This window comes from Ornithodoros turicata, chromosome 1 (assembly GCF_037126465.1).
Source record: "Ornithodoros turicata isolate Travis chromosome 1, ASM3712646v1, whole genome shotgun sequence".
In the NCBI taxonomy this organism is placed as follows: Eukaryota; Metazoa; Arthropoda; class Arachnida; order Ixodida; family Argasidae; genus Ornithodoros; species Ornithodoros turicata.
In genome coordinates this window covers 132,175,849-132,192,368 of record NC_088201.1, presented here as the reverse complement: position 1 = coordinate 132,192,368, position 16,520 = coordinate 132,175,849, and the positions used below count along the sequence as shown (strand labels likewise).

Below are 16,520 nucleotides of genomic sequence, written 5' to 3'. Positions count from 1 at the left end.
CATAATATTCCTTGTGAGTGTGAAAGCACCACTGTCGGTTCTCATGACTACCACTTTAAAACGCCGCGGACTCTGAGAAACACCTACTAACAATACATGCTAACGCACTGATAACAATAAAAACTACAGTTTACTAACAAAAGGGCTACAAAAAAAAAGAGGGCATGCTCATATCTGGCCGCAGGACGTGGCATGTGAAACCTGGGCACGCGGTCTGTTCGCGCGCCTCACTGGACGCCGTCTGGTGCGGCCCTGGCGTAACGATGTGGGACATAAAAAATATTTTCTCGCCCTTATCAAAAAGTACCTTCTCAATGTTTTGATATGCGTTAGTATAAATATTGACCTGGCATCTCCATCTATTTGGATTTTTCTCGGCCGAACGCGTCATTTTCAAAAATGGCGTTGAAAGCGACCAACTTTGCCAAAACACCGACATTTGGGATTAAATGTAGCAAAAAGTATTATGTGCTCGGCCTTCAAAACATGCGATTTTGAAGTTCGGAAGTTCCAGAACACGCTGAATTTTTTTTTGGTCCTTCCAGCTTGTGTGAAAAGTGCCCTTAGAAAGGCGCATAGTTGTGAGAAATAGCGCCAAAAAGCAGCTCTGTTTCGCGGGCCGAAAACGGAACATGAGGGAAGACCTTGATATTGGCATAATGTTAGGACCATGCTCTTTCATTATATGTCACTAAAGTGCACCTGGACGCAAAACCCTGCTGGATAGGTCACTTTTTTAGTAACATGGTTTTCGCGATTCTGACGAACTTTGACACCGCCTATGTCGACAGTTGTTTCAGATAGTGCCGTAAAACTCGGGAAAATATCTTTATTTGCAGTAAAAAGTCCATGGTGATTTTTTGAACCAAAAGTGCAGAGGGTCGAGCACGACCTTTGGTTGATTTGGCCTGGAATGACCCCTCCACGTTGCGTGAAATTTGACTCGCTCTTGACACGCTGTTACACGCGAGAGAGACGGGTACTGTGTGCGAAATTTAACGCAGTGCGTAACAAGAACCGTTCTACGAAGTGAAACACGCATCATTTGGGTTGATCCCAAACCGAGAGTCTGGATCAGTTGACTGATCTTGATATGAGAGTTTTGAATTTACTGTTAGTTACGTTTAGGTTACATGTGTAAAATTTCACCGAGAAGAGCGTCGTCGTTTTTGAAATAAATAAAGAAAACCATGTTCACATCCTGCATAGACTTGTAACTGCCGAAGAAGACAAACCAGATTTGGGACAACACGGGCACGAGAACCGCGCTATTCAGTTTTCTGGTGGTTCTGCCTGAGCAGTGGAATAAATCAATTAATTTTAACATGTGATTCGATATACATATTAATTGGTGACCAGAAATCCACTTCGCTTGTGGCTCACATTTACGTGCTGGGTCACCCCTGCATCCCGGGGTGGCACTCCTATGGGTCAACAGCACGAAGGGAGACCTCACGAGTTTGAACGTACCATCCTCCTCCAGTGCTGCCATGTCTGTCCGACTTCCTAACTTCTGACCACGCGATCCAGCGGTTTGGTTTGCACAAGTGCACCTCTTGCTCTACCGTTCTCAAGATCAGCCTTACACCAACCTCAAAGAAGAAATCATCATGCGCAGTACCGCTCCCGAACGTCGTCGTCTGCAGCGGTTATTGACTGCCTTTACATGGACCAATATGTCGACTGAAAGTGCTACTCGACTAACCACCAAGGTCGCATTCTGAGGCTTTACATTACAATCTATTGAGATTTCTAAGGTCGTAGAACAGTCGGCTGAAGCTTTGAGGAAACGGCTGGAAACTGGGGAAGTTGCCTGACTTGGTTTCAGTGGTCTGAACTGTCTCATCCTAGCGACTTGCTTTCGCTGTGTCGACTTCGATATACGCTGGTTTACGAGCAGAGGAGAAAAAAGCTTGTCTCGTCCAGTTGACTTTTACCGCCTTCATGTAAACGCTCCTGTTGACAGTTGAAGACCTCGGCGACCAAAAGTCTATGCAATTGATTCGCCCTTATCAAGTCCTTATCAATTGCACAATAGCGACTTCAATTGATTCGCCCCTATCAAGTCCTTACCAATTGCGTAATAGGGACTTCACCACCATTCCGAAGAGAGGGAGACTGTAACCACCGAACACAACGAACCAGTGTTGGGATAACATGCACACAATCCGCCCTTTGCAGTTTTTCTGACAGTCTTGCCTGAGCAGTCGAATAAATCAATTCATTTTAATATGTGATTCGCTATGGGCTTTATAGCGACATCAGCAAAGAAGCAAAAGAAACGGAATCAACAATTTTTTTAAGAAGACAAGAGGAATAAAATTTTGTTTCTAATCGGCGGCTTGCATGCCTGGGCGGACAGAAACCGGTAAGGAGGTCACCGCAGCGAATGCCCTGGATACCATATAAAATTACCAATAATTGGCTTCATGTGATACATTGTGCCGGCTAACTCCGATCGTGATGAGGGAGCATGTCACAGCGTTTTCTTACCTTGTTTTCGTCCCGACAGTCGTCGAATTTGCCTCGCATCGAATCGAATCGCGTCGAATCGAATTTGACTCGCGTTTAAGACTCCGAATGTGCGTACGTGGATGATCGCACACGTATTATAAAACAATAGAAGAACCCCGAACAAGGTAACCACATTGAATGTTTCTTGACAGCGATATGACTTTACCTGTGCGAGGTGAGCACCATGGACATCCCAGAAACCGCCTGAACACTCTTTATCACTGTGAATATCTTCTTCCGAGCCACAATGTCCACCCTGGCACTTGGCTCGTCCAGGAACACCATTTCGGGAAGTCCTATCATGGCTGTGGCAATGCTGAGCTTTCGCTTATTTCCTCCGCTGAAAAGACGGCGTGGACTTTCGACTTTACGATTAACGGCTTAATACGGTACTATCCTCGAAAACTTGCAATGCGAGGAAACACTTATATGTTGCACCAGAGCCGTAGCGACGGGGGCGAGAGGGGCAGCCGCCACGGGCGCCCTCGCCAGAGAGGGCGTAAGAAAGGCGTGCCCTGGCTGTTTGGTTGGACAGGATGGAGGGGGAACGAAGAGAATTTGAGTGCAAATAAGCGTTTTCAATTCTTTCTTTACAGGGCTGCTGACGGCAGTGGGGGGGGGGGGGGGTGCTGCTTCAGATTTACCCTGCCCGGGGCGCAAACTTGCCTCGCTGCGGCTCTGGGTGGCACCACTAATTCTATGGCAACCTAACGGAACGCAACCTTACATGTCGTAAAGAAAAAGAATAAGATTTAGAAAAAACATATTTGATAGATAGAGAATAGCACGAAGGAGGAGGTTAGTATGCGTCCAAGGAAGACTTCATAGGCCATTTACTGGAGTAAAACCGTGCCGCAACCTAACGAAGCAGAGCTAGTGGGAGGATTGTAACCCCGATAGCTCCTTGTCTAGCATGGTGAGAGCTACCACCAACGAGCGAATGTTGGATTCATATTTATGGCACGCTGCGCGAATCGATCTGAAACCGTACATGTCGCGTGTATGAAACCATGTCGAAAATAAATCTGCAGCCTTGGTCTGTCTGATATCACAGCACTGTACCAGTTACTTCACAACACAAGGGCAATGTGTCACCACACAACTGCACTACGAGTAAGCAGAACTACATTTACTTTTCAAACCACGACCAATGAAACAGGCGTCGTTCTGCGTACGCTCCTTCTCCAAATCTCATATGTTTCCGACTTGTTTAATTTTTACTGCGCACGTGTAAATGGAAACGTTGGGCTCTTGCTGAATCACATATTCGTCCTATAGAGCTACACAACTGACCTACTCCATTCCTACTTCATTCGGCCGCGTGGCGCGCCTCCTCTCTGAAGAGCAGACGCCGCAGCGCGTGCTTGGGGCGCTAGCGGCGGCGCTCACAAGGACAACTGCGTTTCAACGTGTTAAAAAAGACGCTGAAATCACACTTACTATACGTCCTCGTTTGACTGCTAGGTTAAAATTTGCGAAATCTATGACATGCAGACCAATCTGTCCTTGTTCGGGGATTGAGAGGCACTTGAACTCCTTTGCCAACTTCTTTTGTTTGAACCGTTTTGTTGCGAACCGGTTACCGCTATCTTCTTAGTTCTGCTCCGGTTGGGTTCAACAGTGTCATGAAAATTTCGGTTCGGGTTCCGGTTCGTTTCCGGCTAAAATAACGGTTCGGGTACGGTTTTCGGTTCGAACCCTGTCAGAAATTGCACATAATAACGATCACGATGCAAATATGCACAGCGCTGTAGTTCTGTCAGAGGTTTTAATTGATCCCACCGTCAATGTTCTACCGTCAATATGGTAGGAGTTACAAAATCTAAGCCCATGCATTTTGAATTGCGTATGCCGCCGTTCATGCTGCATCGGGTGTTGGAGCGCTGCGTTCAAAACCAGCCAGTGTTGGCTTTCGCAACGCCACCTTGACACAGAAGGCCCGCTTATTGCCTCCTCTCCGTCCTTGGCACGTGGACATATAAAGTCAGAATTCGTCTGCTATTGCGATTCGCCGTTCTGCGAATTCAAACACTCGCGAATGATTGCTGCTAACTTGGAACTTGTAGACCTGAAACTGCAACATGCTTTCCTCAAAATCAGCCTCGCGAAAGATATGTGACCGTTTTGCGCTTTACTTAAAGATTTACGATTTAGTACGCAGGGACGTTCAATCAATACTCGCAGGCGACGGCGGTTCGTCTCCATGGTTACGACCGCTGAAAGCACGTTCGTGATTGACTACCGCCGTTGAAAACACGATCCTGATTGGCTGACTCTTAGTTGTTTCGTCACATCGGCGAATAAGCAGGCAATCTCTATCTAGGCGGCGTTGGTTTTGGACGCGGCGCTCCAACACCCGATGCAGCGTGAAACGGAGAGGGCCCAAGACTAACGACAGCGGCATACAAATCATCAAATCAATACAATCATTCAAAATGCATGGGCTCGAATTTTGTAACTCCTATCATATAAACAGTAGAACAGTAGAACAGAACTACAGCACTGCGCTAACTTGCATCCTGATTGTTATTATGCACACTCTTAAAAATGAACTTCACCACAGAGCAGGCTCCTAGCCAACCATCAGCCCGAGTGACATCGTTTTGTCCCCTGATTTGTTGAAAACGGGAAGCGTACGCCTTTTTGTGACACTTATGGGGAAATGTTAATTGTCACAAAAAGGCGTACGCCCCGCGCTTTCCACAAATCAAGTGCAATAGAGGTATCACTCCGCACAGTGGTTGGCCTTTAGCGCGCTATGAGGTGAAGTTCATTTTTAAGAGTGCACAATTTTTCTTACGTTTTGAAATGTTTCCGAAAATCATCTCACACCCTGTAGGTTATGACTTATCACCTACTCATTACTTAAGTCTTTAACTGCGGAGTTTCCTGCAAACGCGCGATAGCAGAATGGGAGACAATCCTCGCTCAAAGCAGGGTTGGAAAAAATCCGGACTTTTTTAAAAAAGTCCTCTCCAGTGGACTTTTTTGGATAAAACCGGACTTTATTGGATGATTTTGGAGATTACTGGAGAATATCAGGAGCGTCATAGCAACATGGTGAAACGTTGTACGCAGCATATATACGGTGTCTCGGAACACAACACAACACACCAGTGTTGCAACACAAGTTGCAAACCAACGGTGCTTACAGTACGGCATCGGTTTGCAACGTAAGCGTTACGGAAATGACCACAGTTTTTCTATAAAAAATGTTCCCAGCTAGCTGCGACACCGGGTATAAGAAAAATAAATTTTCTATTCACTATTAAGAGCAGCGAAAATGTGCCTGGTACGATTCCAACAGATTTGAATAGCTAGTTATAGCACAGTTGAAATTCGTTGAAGGACGTCCAGGTCACCAGTTGTAGAGCGGTAAGAAAGACAGCCAACCGTGCTCTACGAGGTACGCCGTTTTAATGATGAACAATGGCGCCTGGCGCGTGAACGGAAAACAAAACATCGCGTCGCGAGAGCGATGCCATGTTGATTTCATTTTATCGTATGAATAAAATTACAAAGAAATTCACCTCGTCTATATCATCGCAGCCGTCCAACTGTGTGAAGAGAAACGTAAATGAAGAAATGCAGCCTTTGTGGAATAAGAAAAAAAAAAAAAAGAAGTAAGGTGGATAAAATCCAGAAAAGTCCGGAGAAATTTGGGTGGATAAAATCCAAAAAAATCCGGTGGATTAAATCCGGTTGGATTAAATCCGGCCAACCCTGGCTCAAAGCCATTCTAGCTCTTAAAAATGCTGAAACGAGCGCTTGCTAAGAAATATCCATAGCTGAATTTCGCTATACAAATGAGCCGAAACCAAATCAGAGCGCCTGAGGAGCGCATCACATTCGCCGACGGAGGCTTATCTGAACTGGAAAGCGGTTGATCTAGCCGCTAGATCAGCACTTAATAAGATCGAAAGCTCCAAAGCACGTGGCCCTCTGACGTGAAATGGGCGGGTGTTCCCTGCTCTCCCTGTAGTCGCGGTTTCGGCTCATTTGCATCAAAATTTGGCGGGATATTTCAACGCACGTGCGCGTTTCATGATATTTTAAAGAATGGAATAGCTTTCAACGACGATTGTCTCACACTATGTATTTTACGTTTGTCCGAAGTCCCTAATTAAAGAGTTACATAAGAATTTTGGGAATCGGTCATCTTGTAGTCACAAACTCTTTCGAGAGCATGTCCCCTGGCTGTATAACTCAATTGCGAAAATGTATGTGTGCTTCTCTCACAGCCTTTTTTTTTATCTTTAAAAAATATGTAAACTATAAGAGAACACTCTGTATCCTATCTACATTCATTTGAATTTGTCGGTATAGGAGCAACTTCTTACACCATATAGATGAACATATGATTTATATATTTGTAGGCTTACCTACCAAAAGGCAGCGTTATTTTACAACTATAGCACAGTATGAATACCTGTAAACCCTAGAAATCCTGTGTGCTTCTTGCGCCAAGTCCATAGCCTTGATCATGCTGTCGACGAGCGCGGCGATTTGATTTTCGGGAATCCCTCGTAGACGAGCGAATAGGTACAAAGTTTCGAACGCATTGAGCTCACCGATGAGTCCACCGTACTGCATGCAGTAGCCAATTCGAGACTGCCACTGTAGTGAACACAGAGCACATGAAATGCTTTATTTTTAGCTGTGATACATATGGTATGTTCGACTGGTCACCTCTCACAACGACCTACTAGATTACTGCGACCAAGTCATAGGCACTACTCATCGGCAGGTTATTGCTTTCTCAATTTCTATAATACTTTAGTATTTCTGTATAAGCGGTGGATATCCCACGGGATATGCTTCTTTCTAAAGTTGATTGTGATCATCATTCCATGCGCTTTCATAAGAGCTGATGCTGTCGTCTGCTATGCTAATTTTATGTCGCTTCTGTACGCTCAAAATTCAAATTTCCATTGCCCAATCATGATGTAGATCTCGCAGGCCGACGAGTAGCGCCGCTAGCGGATCGTGCGGACGGGCTCCTCATAGGGGTTGCCGATTATGACATGGTCGTTATATTCTAGTAGGTCGTGCATCTCACTGCACTCTGTACCTGTCACTCGACACAGTACCTGCTCGGCTGGTCGACACTGAACAGTTGTGAGACAAGCGTGCTGTTGCCTCCGCTGGAGCCCGCTGACGAGAATGTGGGTGTTTCCACGGAGAAGCCTTATCGCACTGCGGAGCTTGTTTTCGCATTCAAGTAAATATGCCATTCAAGCGAATGCGCAAGGAGAATATGGCAAATAAGTGCCGCTGTAACCAACGTGTCTGGCACAGTATTCTCCAAAAATATTGCTTTCAAATTTGATGCGTACGTATCACGAAAGTAGTTTCGAGTTTTGAGAAGTATTTCTGCAATGCGACCGGCAACAATGGTAATCGAGGGTTCAAAATCTCTCCTCAGAAACTTCCAATCTGTATCCCGATGACGTGACTTACCCTTGGAAGTTTGGGGCTTCTTACGAAAATGCGTGACCATTCTAATTTGGCGTCCCTATGCAAGGTTTATTTAAAATACGAAATGAAACAAAGAACACTTTTCTATTCATAGTGGCGCTTTATCCACTTTCGATCAACATTAAACGCGGAGTATCGTTCTGTTACCTCGCTGCTCTGAAGGCGTGGGTGAATATTCCTCCACCGATTTGGAGCCTGAGTCGCCCGATAAGGCTCAGAGGATCCTTCGACCAGCCGAACATAACATTAGACAGTAAAATAAGCGACGAACCTTTCGAACACCTTTACTCATTATCATACCACCCATATATGCATCTCCCGACGTGGGAGTCAGCAAACCTGTCAGCATCTGGAAGGTGGTCGTCTTGCCAGCCCCATTCACACCGAGCAATCCAAAGCACTCTTTCGAGTGGACTGTGAAGCACAGACAGCGCACGGCTGTTATACTAGGGAACTGCCTTTCCAGACAGCACACCACTAGGCTGTAACTTGAGACGGTCCCGTTTGCTACAACTTTCTCCACGAGCCTTCGCTCAGCCTCGACATCGTCGTCTTCTAACGGCTCTGATTTGCCCTGGGTGTTCCAACGATGTGAAGGAGTATCCCATGTGCATATGAGAAGCAGAAACAGAATTCCCTCGACCAGAAGAATGATTAACTGTTGTCCAATTCCATCAGGAGAAAGCGAAAGTGGTTGAACCAAGAGATCGTCACCCTTTTTTCCGAGGTTGGCCTCTGGGATAAAAAAAAGAAAGAAAAATATATTTAATTGATAAGAGGAAGTGCGAGCAGTCCATCTCCATTGTCTAAGTTTCGTACCAATGTCGCAGCTTGCGTGTAGTCTCATCCTAGATGTACCGTTCATTAATATTGTCTAGGGATGTTCGCTATTTGCGTGCAAAGCTTTGATTTCTTCGCTTAATCATAGCGGCGGGCGACAATAAATAAATAAATAAATAAGCAGACATCGAGCCTGTGGAATACGGAAATGTCGCGTGTGTGAACCGACGTCGCTCTGTGGTGGTGAATGGGCCCATTGCTTCCAGCATTTGTTTTCGCTCTTCCAACACTGTGTTCTTATATCGTTTTGCACATTTGTTGTAAACGTTAGGACTTTTCGAGGTTAAGTCGAAGTGTTCACTTTGTATGTGCTCCGTTTTTCTTCGTTTTTTTTTTCTCGACACTTTTTCTCTAGGTTCGCTTTAAGAAATTAATCGCTCTTGCTCTTTAGCCTTTTTTAGAAAGCGTTATTAGGAAGCGTTCCAGCGGTAAAAAACGCTTCTAGTCTCTCGATTGCCGAGTTATGACTACCGCAGTTGGTAATCATAACCTTTCATCTTTTTAATGGTAGTCACCTTTTTCACCACGGCCCATGCGCCGGACAGGGTTATCTCCGTCTTCGCTAGATGGCGCAGTATGGGGACGACAGAAGTTGGAACCAGTGGGGAGACCGCTCGACCGGCGCGAGCGCGTTAGTCTCACTCCGAATCAGTTTTGGTCCTTCGCGCTACCCACATGGATCTGATCTGGCACGCGCCGAGAGTGGTTCACTGGAGTGCCACCCGGATACGACACGTATTTTCCTTAGTGATTTTTGCCTTGCCCTAACACGAGCCGTCGTCGTCTCGAGGTCAAGGTCGCAATAGGCTGCAATAAGTAGAGCTTGGGACAAACGTTTATGGAACACCGGGGTACGTGTAGCATTTCTCCATTGAAGCAACACCCTAGCAGCAAACACGAGCGGTTACTCATATTGAGAGATGGATAGAATAAACGGTCACCCATTTCTTATTCAATCTCTTCCTGGCATCTAGCAGGGGGCTGTTTCCATGAAGAAATACACCAGTGCCGGTGTTTCGTAAACTTTTATCGCAAGCTGAACCACGTGTACACCTATTATCTTTCAAGTTTTCGTGTGCCCCCGTCTATTATACCAGTAGCACTAAGCGTTTGAAGCTGACCCTAATTTACATTCCCGGACCGACCCAGCCCGTCTACTGATTGTGAAGAAAGATATGTTCTAAGTTTAAAAAAAGTGTAATAGGAAAAATGAAGCACGAGTCCCAGCTTTTTCCAAAAAGCTGAGACCAAAAGCCATTTGCACAGTTGAGTTATACGGTCAGGCTGGCAACCTATGAAAGCGGTTATGTAAGTGCTACAGGAATAATTACTTAAAATTCATTAATTAGCCTTTAATTTGGCGCTTTCGGGAAGAGCTTAGATACCAGAATGGGAGACAATCCTCTTTCAAAGCCATTCTCCTCCTTTAAAATTCTGCAACGAGCACGCAAGCTGAAATATCCATAACCGAAATTTGCTATGCACATGAGCCGCAACCCAGCCCTCATTCCACATTAGATGGCCACGTGCCTTTGGAGCCGCATCCACAACAAAACATTCAGAAGGAAGCCAGTCTACTAAGGAAGAAACACTGTTCCTCATAGAGGCTCGCACAGAAATCACAAGGAGATAGTTTGCTCACTAATCACGCACCATTCCTCCGAAGTCAACAATGGATGACTCGACCAAGGACATCAACCCACACTCTTAAAAATGAACTTCACCGCATAGCATGCTCCTAGCCAACCATCATCTCGAATGATATCGTTATCTGCCCTGATTTGTTGAAAACGGGAGGCGTACGCCTTTTCTGCGACACTTATGCTCTTCATAATTGTCACAGAAAAGGCGTACGCCTCCCGTTTTCAACCAATCAGGGCAGATAACGATATCACTCGAGATAATGGTTGGCTAGGACCGTGCTATGCGGTGAAGTTCATTTTTAAGAGTGCGTGCCAATAAGCCAAGACAGAAAAAAACGTATAGCCGTGTGTTAACCGGCCATTTAAACGGGATGTCGGTGGAACTAAGAAAGAAATGTATGTCTAAAAGTTACAAACAGACCAGTTAAAATGCTTCACACGGATATGTAATGTTCGCTAATGGATACGCACTATGAGTATCTCTGAATTCTCTGACACTAAAAATTCGTTGTACATGAACCTTTAGCGTGGGATGGCCTTGTACAATTATGAAAATGGGTCATTCGTTTATTACCTTATGAATAAATAAACTTACACATGCCGTTAAGGAACATAGCACATTTCCAGTTTAAAAGGCATGTTTTAAAAGGCCGGCAAATGCGGTTTTTCTAAGAGTATATAGGTGATATCATCGGTCGCGCTCCTGTTCCTCTTCTATCAACAGCACAGGCATTTTCCCAGCCTATGCCTCGTCCGCCCACTTTGAAGGACGGCCAGACCCCGAAAGATGACGTGAAAGAAATATTGTTGCTCGACGGGAAGCAAGTTACATACGCCATTACGGGATACTGCGAAACCATGGAGATTAATTTCGTGTTACTTCTTTCTTACACAGACAAACAATATTTTACGGGTATGAATATTTGCAATGTGTGATGCATAGAACGTGACAGGAGAAATGAGGCACTATTCTGAAGACGCGAGCCGCTCAGTCGTGATGGTTTCCTCGAATGCACTCTTCATTTATGAACGATTTATGAACAGGTGCCCTCTCAGAAAGAAACTCCCCCTTCCTGCTTCTTAACCTCAATTTATCCACGATTTTTTTTTTCTTTTCAGGAACGTTGCTCCTTCATAAATCGAAGATCGCCATAGTTGGGAGTGACACATTGGTGGCTCCGCCACGTCTTACGTACGGTTGCAACAATGCGCCAAGCCGAGAACCTGCGCAATTGCTTCATTATCCGGGCCGGTGCCGCAAATCAGATTCATTTGAGTATTCCCAGGTTCGCTTGGATCTCCATCAAGCTGCAAGCATTGCTGGTTTATGTCGTCAATTCGTAATAACTTGATGAGTGTGTACGGCGCTATGCAGGGTGGCATGGCTGACATCGCCGTGTGAAGGATATTTGCTGCCGACGGGTTGGAGCTCGATGGCCCTAGCGCCATTAACCAGACAAGCCCAGCGACGGCCATCACAATAGTTCCTGAAAAGCAATAGAGTGAATTCAGATGGAGAAGAGTTACTCAGTGAAGAACTGTACATACGGGAGGAATGAATGCACTTCTGTAATTGACTCACCCGTAATATTTTTTAATAATAATAATAATATAACAACTTTATCGTTCATCTTATAGTAATTGTCAAGAGGGTCCTGCTTAAGCAATATGGCTTTTTTGCAGGTTCCAGACAGGGATGAGCATAAATACACTTTTCGCGTATTTAAATATAAATACAAAATACTATATGTTTTCATGTATTTAAATACTGTAACTACTTCTGTAAATACTTTAAGCCGTCCAGGCACATTATACTTTTAAATTATATAATAAAAGGAGCCAACTGTGGATGCATCTCTGCTGCACACAATGCCCACATATTTCTTTATTTTTCCGTGATGCAGTGTATGATTTTAGCATCTTGCGTGGACCGAATTTCCATTGAACGGAAACGTCTCCTTGAGTTTCAGGGGCAGCGAGGGGGGTATTAGACAGGACGGTAAAAACGGGGACAAGAACCGACGAGGAATCAAAACCGCTTGTGGAAGAAAGATCCAACGGGAAAAAAGATCCATCGGGAAAGAACATCCAACGGGGTCACGTGACAGATGAAAAAAATATATGGAAAGGGAAAAAAGATCCGAACGAGTAAGAAGATTCGTGCGGAAGAAACATCCACAGGGAAAGCAGATCCACGCGGGAAAAAGGACAATAGAGAAAGGGAATCCAAGCTAGGAAGCGCGTGAATGTGCTTATTGGATCGAAAAGAATGCTTAATGAGCGGGCCATCGTATCATACTGTCAGTTTGTTTTAAGTTTAGCCGGATATTTCCACGAAGATCGCAGGACCAGGGCGATCGGAATTAGTCACAACTATCACAGAACCTCTGGGAATCCGCCCGTCGAATCCCACTCGGTTGAAGGGCGTGACCTGCGCAACACACCAAACCGCACCGCCAAACGAAGACACTGTGGAATGTTCTGTGTCTACTGGTGTGTAACGTGTATTATGCAGAGAAAAACGAGGAAATGCACCTGATTCAATTAGATTCCACCAGAACTGGGTTGAATCAGATTCAGCTGAACCCGATTACACCCGAGTTATTGAGGAAATATATAACCCTATCCCCCCCCCCCCCCCCCGATGCTGCTGAAAACTACAACAAAAAATGTCAGGCCGTACGGCATATACGCCTTCTGTCAGATTCGCAAAAATTTGGAGCCACGCACATTAGAGTTTTGCAATAGTCCTACGAGAAGAAAATGCTCCGTTGTGAATCACCACTATTCGGACACGAATTGAGCAGTCTCTCGTTTTGCAGCAAGGTGTCATTGCATTCCGACAGCCACAAAATCATTTCAAAATATCCCTAACTTGCAGGGAGCACGCCGATGTCAATAATTGAGTCCAAGTAGTTCACAACATCAGGAAACGTGGGGACGTGGTGTGCTACATACGTTGCTAATCTGTCCATCTCGGAAAGCAACAGTCTGTTCCTCCGAAGCACGCTTGGGCACTGTGGTCTTCCTATGGCGAGGGGATCAAGCCTCAGAACAGGCATTCGACTCTGAGTGGCATGCTGCGGGGTTCGAAGCCACTGCAACAGCTCTGCCAAACTGTGGTGCCGCCTATCGATTCGACTCAGTAGGCCGTTGTGTCAGCCTTCTACCATGTTCGTGGTTAGAGGCCCGGTATTCTTGAATTGACCCAATATGTCGTTAATGATAGCATTTTCCATCCAGAAGCTCTCGAAGTACCAGGTGATCGGAATCGCTTCGACTGAACTGACGGATTGTCATTTGGACAGGGAGCCAGCAGACGGCTTGTTGGTATTAGCGAGTTTTTTTTATAACATCTTGCTTGCAGTTTACATATTAAGGATATTATTACTTATTATTATTTGCTTATTCTAAAGATATTAATTGTGAAGAATCCATGAAATACATTAAGCAACACCAATAACAACGAGTGCTTAGGGTACTTCGTTTTCGGGTTAAACACGATTTTTCACGATAGTTCCGTCCCGAACAAGTTTTTTCAAGAACGGATAAAACCCGATATCTACCCGAAATTCTTGTGGTCCTTCAACTTGTCGTTCTCAGTAAACTGTCGGAAAAGTAAATCATAATATCAGCAAAGACAGCTATTTGTCACAACCTATTTGTCCTATGATCACCTCCTGCGTGAGTCAAAGACGAGCTTTTGTGCAGCTCGGGTAAGTGTTGGAATACTGCGGTCATTCACTGCCCTAGTTCCGAGAAATATAAATATTCTTGTTTCTTGTCCCCGTGTCACAGCAGCAGCTTGTTTCATATGCCTTTCGTTTCACCCGAAACTTCTCTGGTGACATATCAAGCAGAGATCATGGCGCCCGATTTCTCCCCGAATTCTCGGTTGTAAATAGCACCAGATTTTTCCCTCCCGAATTTGAAAAATCATAAAACCCGAAAACGAAGAACCCTACTCGGAACGCTTAAGTGACAACGGTGTAGAAGGATGTTTCGTGCTGAGGCGGCAACCTACCCCATTGCTTGAGGGGGGATGGTGAATGATGATGAATGTTCAGAGCTCACGCAGGAGCCAAGTTGCTGTTAAAAATGTGATGAGGGCTTGAAGAGCTCGTAGCGGATTCACTGGGGTGGCTCGAGGCAAGGGCGAATGTAAACCATGCCGTGGATAGGTACTGCATTACTTCTTACGAGGAAGACATGTACGCAAGGAGCCATGTCGCAATGCGAACAGCAACTGTACAACACAAAGAAGTTCCAACGTGCTCACGTGACAGAGGGAATAAAGATCCATACGGAAGAAACATTCATAAGGAAAGAAGATCCATGCGGCAAAAATATCTATCCGCTCCTTGCAGTAGAGTTTCTCCAGCACCTGGAGCGCCCTCTACGAGCCACGTGTTAACATTTGAGTAGTAACTTCGGGGCGGGTCTCCTGCTTTCCTTCGGTTAGGTTTGTCTCGCTAAATGGTATCCACTAAAGTGAAGCTTATTACAATCGCTCAGTACAACGCACCTTTATTTAGTGGGTCTAGGTTAGACAAAGTTACACTGCGCGTTCGTAATTTTTTGTAATGAAACATGTATGAGACGCGACGAGCTTGCTAGGCATGGCTCTAGCCAGGCAAACCTCGCCGAAATTAAAAAGGAGCCGAATACTCTAAATTTCTTCCGTGGGTTTGACATTTTTACGGTTGCTGGTTTTTACGGTTTCCTTTCTCTCCTTCTTTTTTATTTTTTCCGGTGGATTTTAGTTTTCCTGGTTTGTGACGGATGGGTTGGTGTTCTCTTTTGATACATTCCTTGTGGAATACGAGGGAGAGGTGAAATTGCGGTACTACACGATCATCCTTATAGGAAAGACCCGCAATAGATAATAGTGAGTTTTAGCATACCGTACGCTGTCACTTTTGCGTATACGTAAGGAATAGCGTCTTGGTTTTGCGCAATGCGCAAAGCCCTGCTTATGTATTGCGCGTGCGAACCACCAACGCTGTCCCTTACGTGCGCAAAGGCGACAGGGTACGTTATACTGAAACTCACTATTGAGTGTGCAGCAAAATACGCAGAAATCCACCCCTCTCATTACAGGGCTTTCTAAACGGCAACCTAAAGAGACCTCACGTAATTATTAAGCTAAAGGTGCAGTCATGTCTACTGTTCAATGAAATAATGTCTAAAAATTGCTGTGTAGCTCTGCATTTTCGCAATTTCATTTTCGTTTCAAACGTTTCTGCAGGGTATACTATTAAAGTTGTGCAATGAACTCTCAGAGACATAATTTCGTTGATGCCAGAGAGCCACCAGGCAATGGAAACGCCAGCTCAGTACCCATGGCAATTGTAATCTAAATTTATTATCACCTGTACCGTTTGTGAATACTTTATGCAAACTCAGTGACCAACTTAGCTGTGACCTAACTCTCCACGTGTTTTAACTCTACATATCTACCCCCACCCCCCAACCATAACAATACCATAACCGTTCGACCACAACATAACAATTGGGGAAACCGACAACTACTGAGATTACGTGCGTGCGGAAATAGAATTTCGCAAAAGTCAGGAATTTTAGCATGTTTCCAAGTCAGCACACGTTGCGACAATCTTCAGCACTAGCCGAATTATGCGCATTCACAGATCCTTGACCCTTTGACAGCGCTACTTTGTCCAAAAATTTGTCCAGGAAGTTCATGGGCCAAAAACCGTGTCATAACAACAATCAGCAACTTTAGCTATTCCTATATTTCTAAGGCCAAGTAGAGCAGAAATAGCCGCAACGCAGTCAAATCGTGTAGTCAAAGCAAGCGAGGATATGCACCCTTACTACCCAACATTTTGCACAGCGCCGGTAGGGGACATACAACGCTGGCTCCACCTGCGTTGTGCAAGGAGCGGATAGGGAAAGAAGTTCCACTAGTGGATCTTCTTTCCCTATGGATGGTTCTTTTTTCCCTTTGGATCTTTTTTCCTGAAATCCTGAAGCAACGGGGGTGACGATGCCCTCATTCGCACATTGTGCTGTTTTCTAGAAGGA

General features: G+C 45.1%; 1 protein-coding gene across 2 annotated transcripts in view; it reads right to left on the bottom strand.

Moving 5' to 3' along the window:
- Positions 1-16,520, bottom strand: part of LOC135378604 (phospholipid-transporting ATPase ABCA3-like) — a 324,578-nt gene that overhangs the window by 33,531 nt on the left and 274,527 nt on the right. Inside the window, exons 19-22 of one of the 2 annotated variants that reach the window (XM_064611676.1) lie at positions 11,672-11,962; positions 8,264-8,727; positions 6,944-7,131; positions 2,681-2,854 (exon numbers count right to left, since the gene is read on the bottom strand). In XM_064611676.1, the coding sequence (XP_064467746.1) occupies positions 2,681-2,854; positions 6,944-7,131; positions 8,264-8,727; positions 11,672-11,962 (1,117 nt within the window). The remainder of the gene's footprint in view (positions 1-2,680; positions 2,855-6,943; positions 7,132-8,263; positions 8,728-11,671; positions 11,963-16,520) is intronic. The other variant, XM_064611677.1, reaches the window with a different exon arrangement.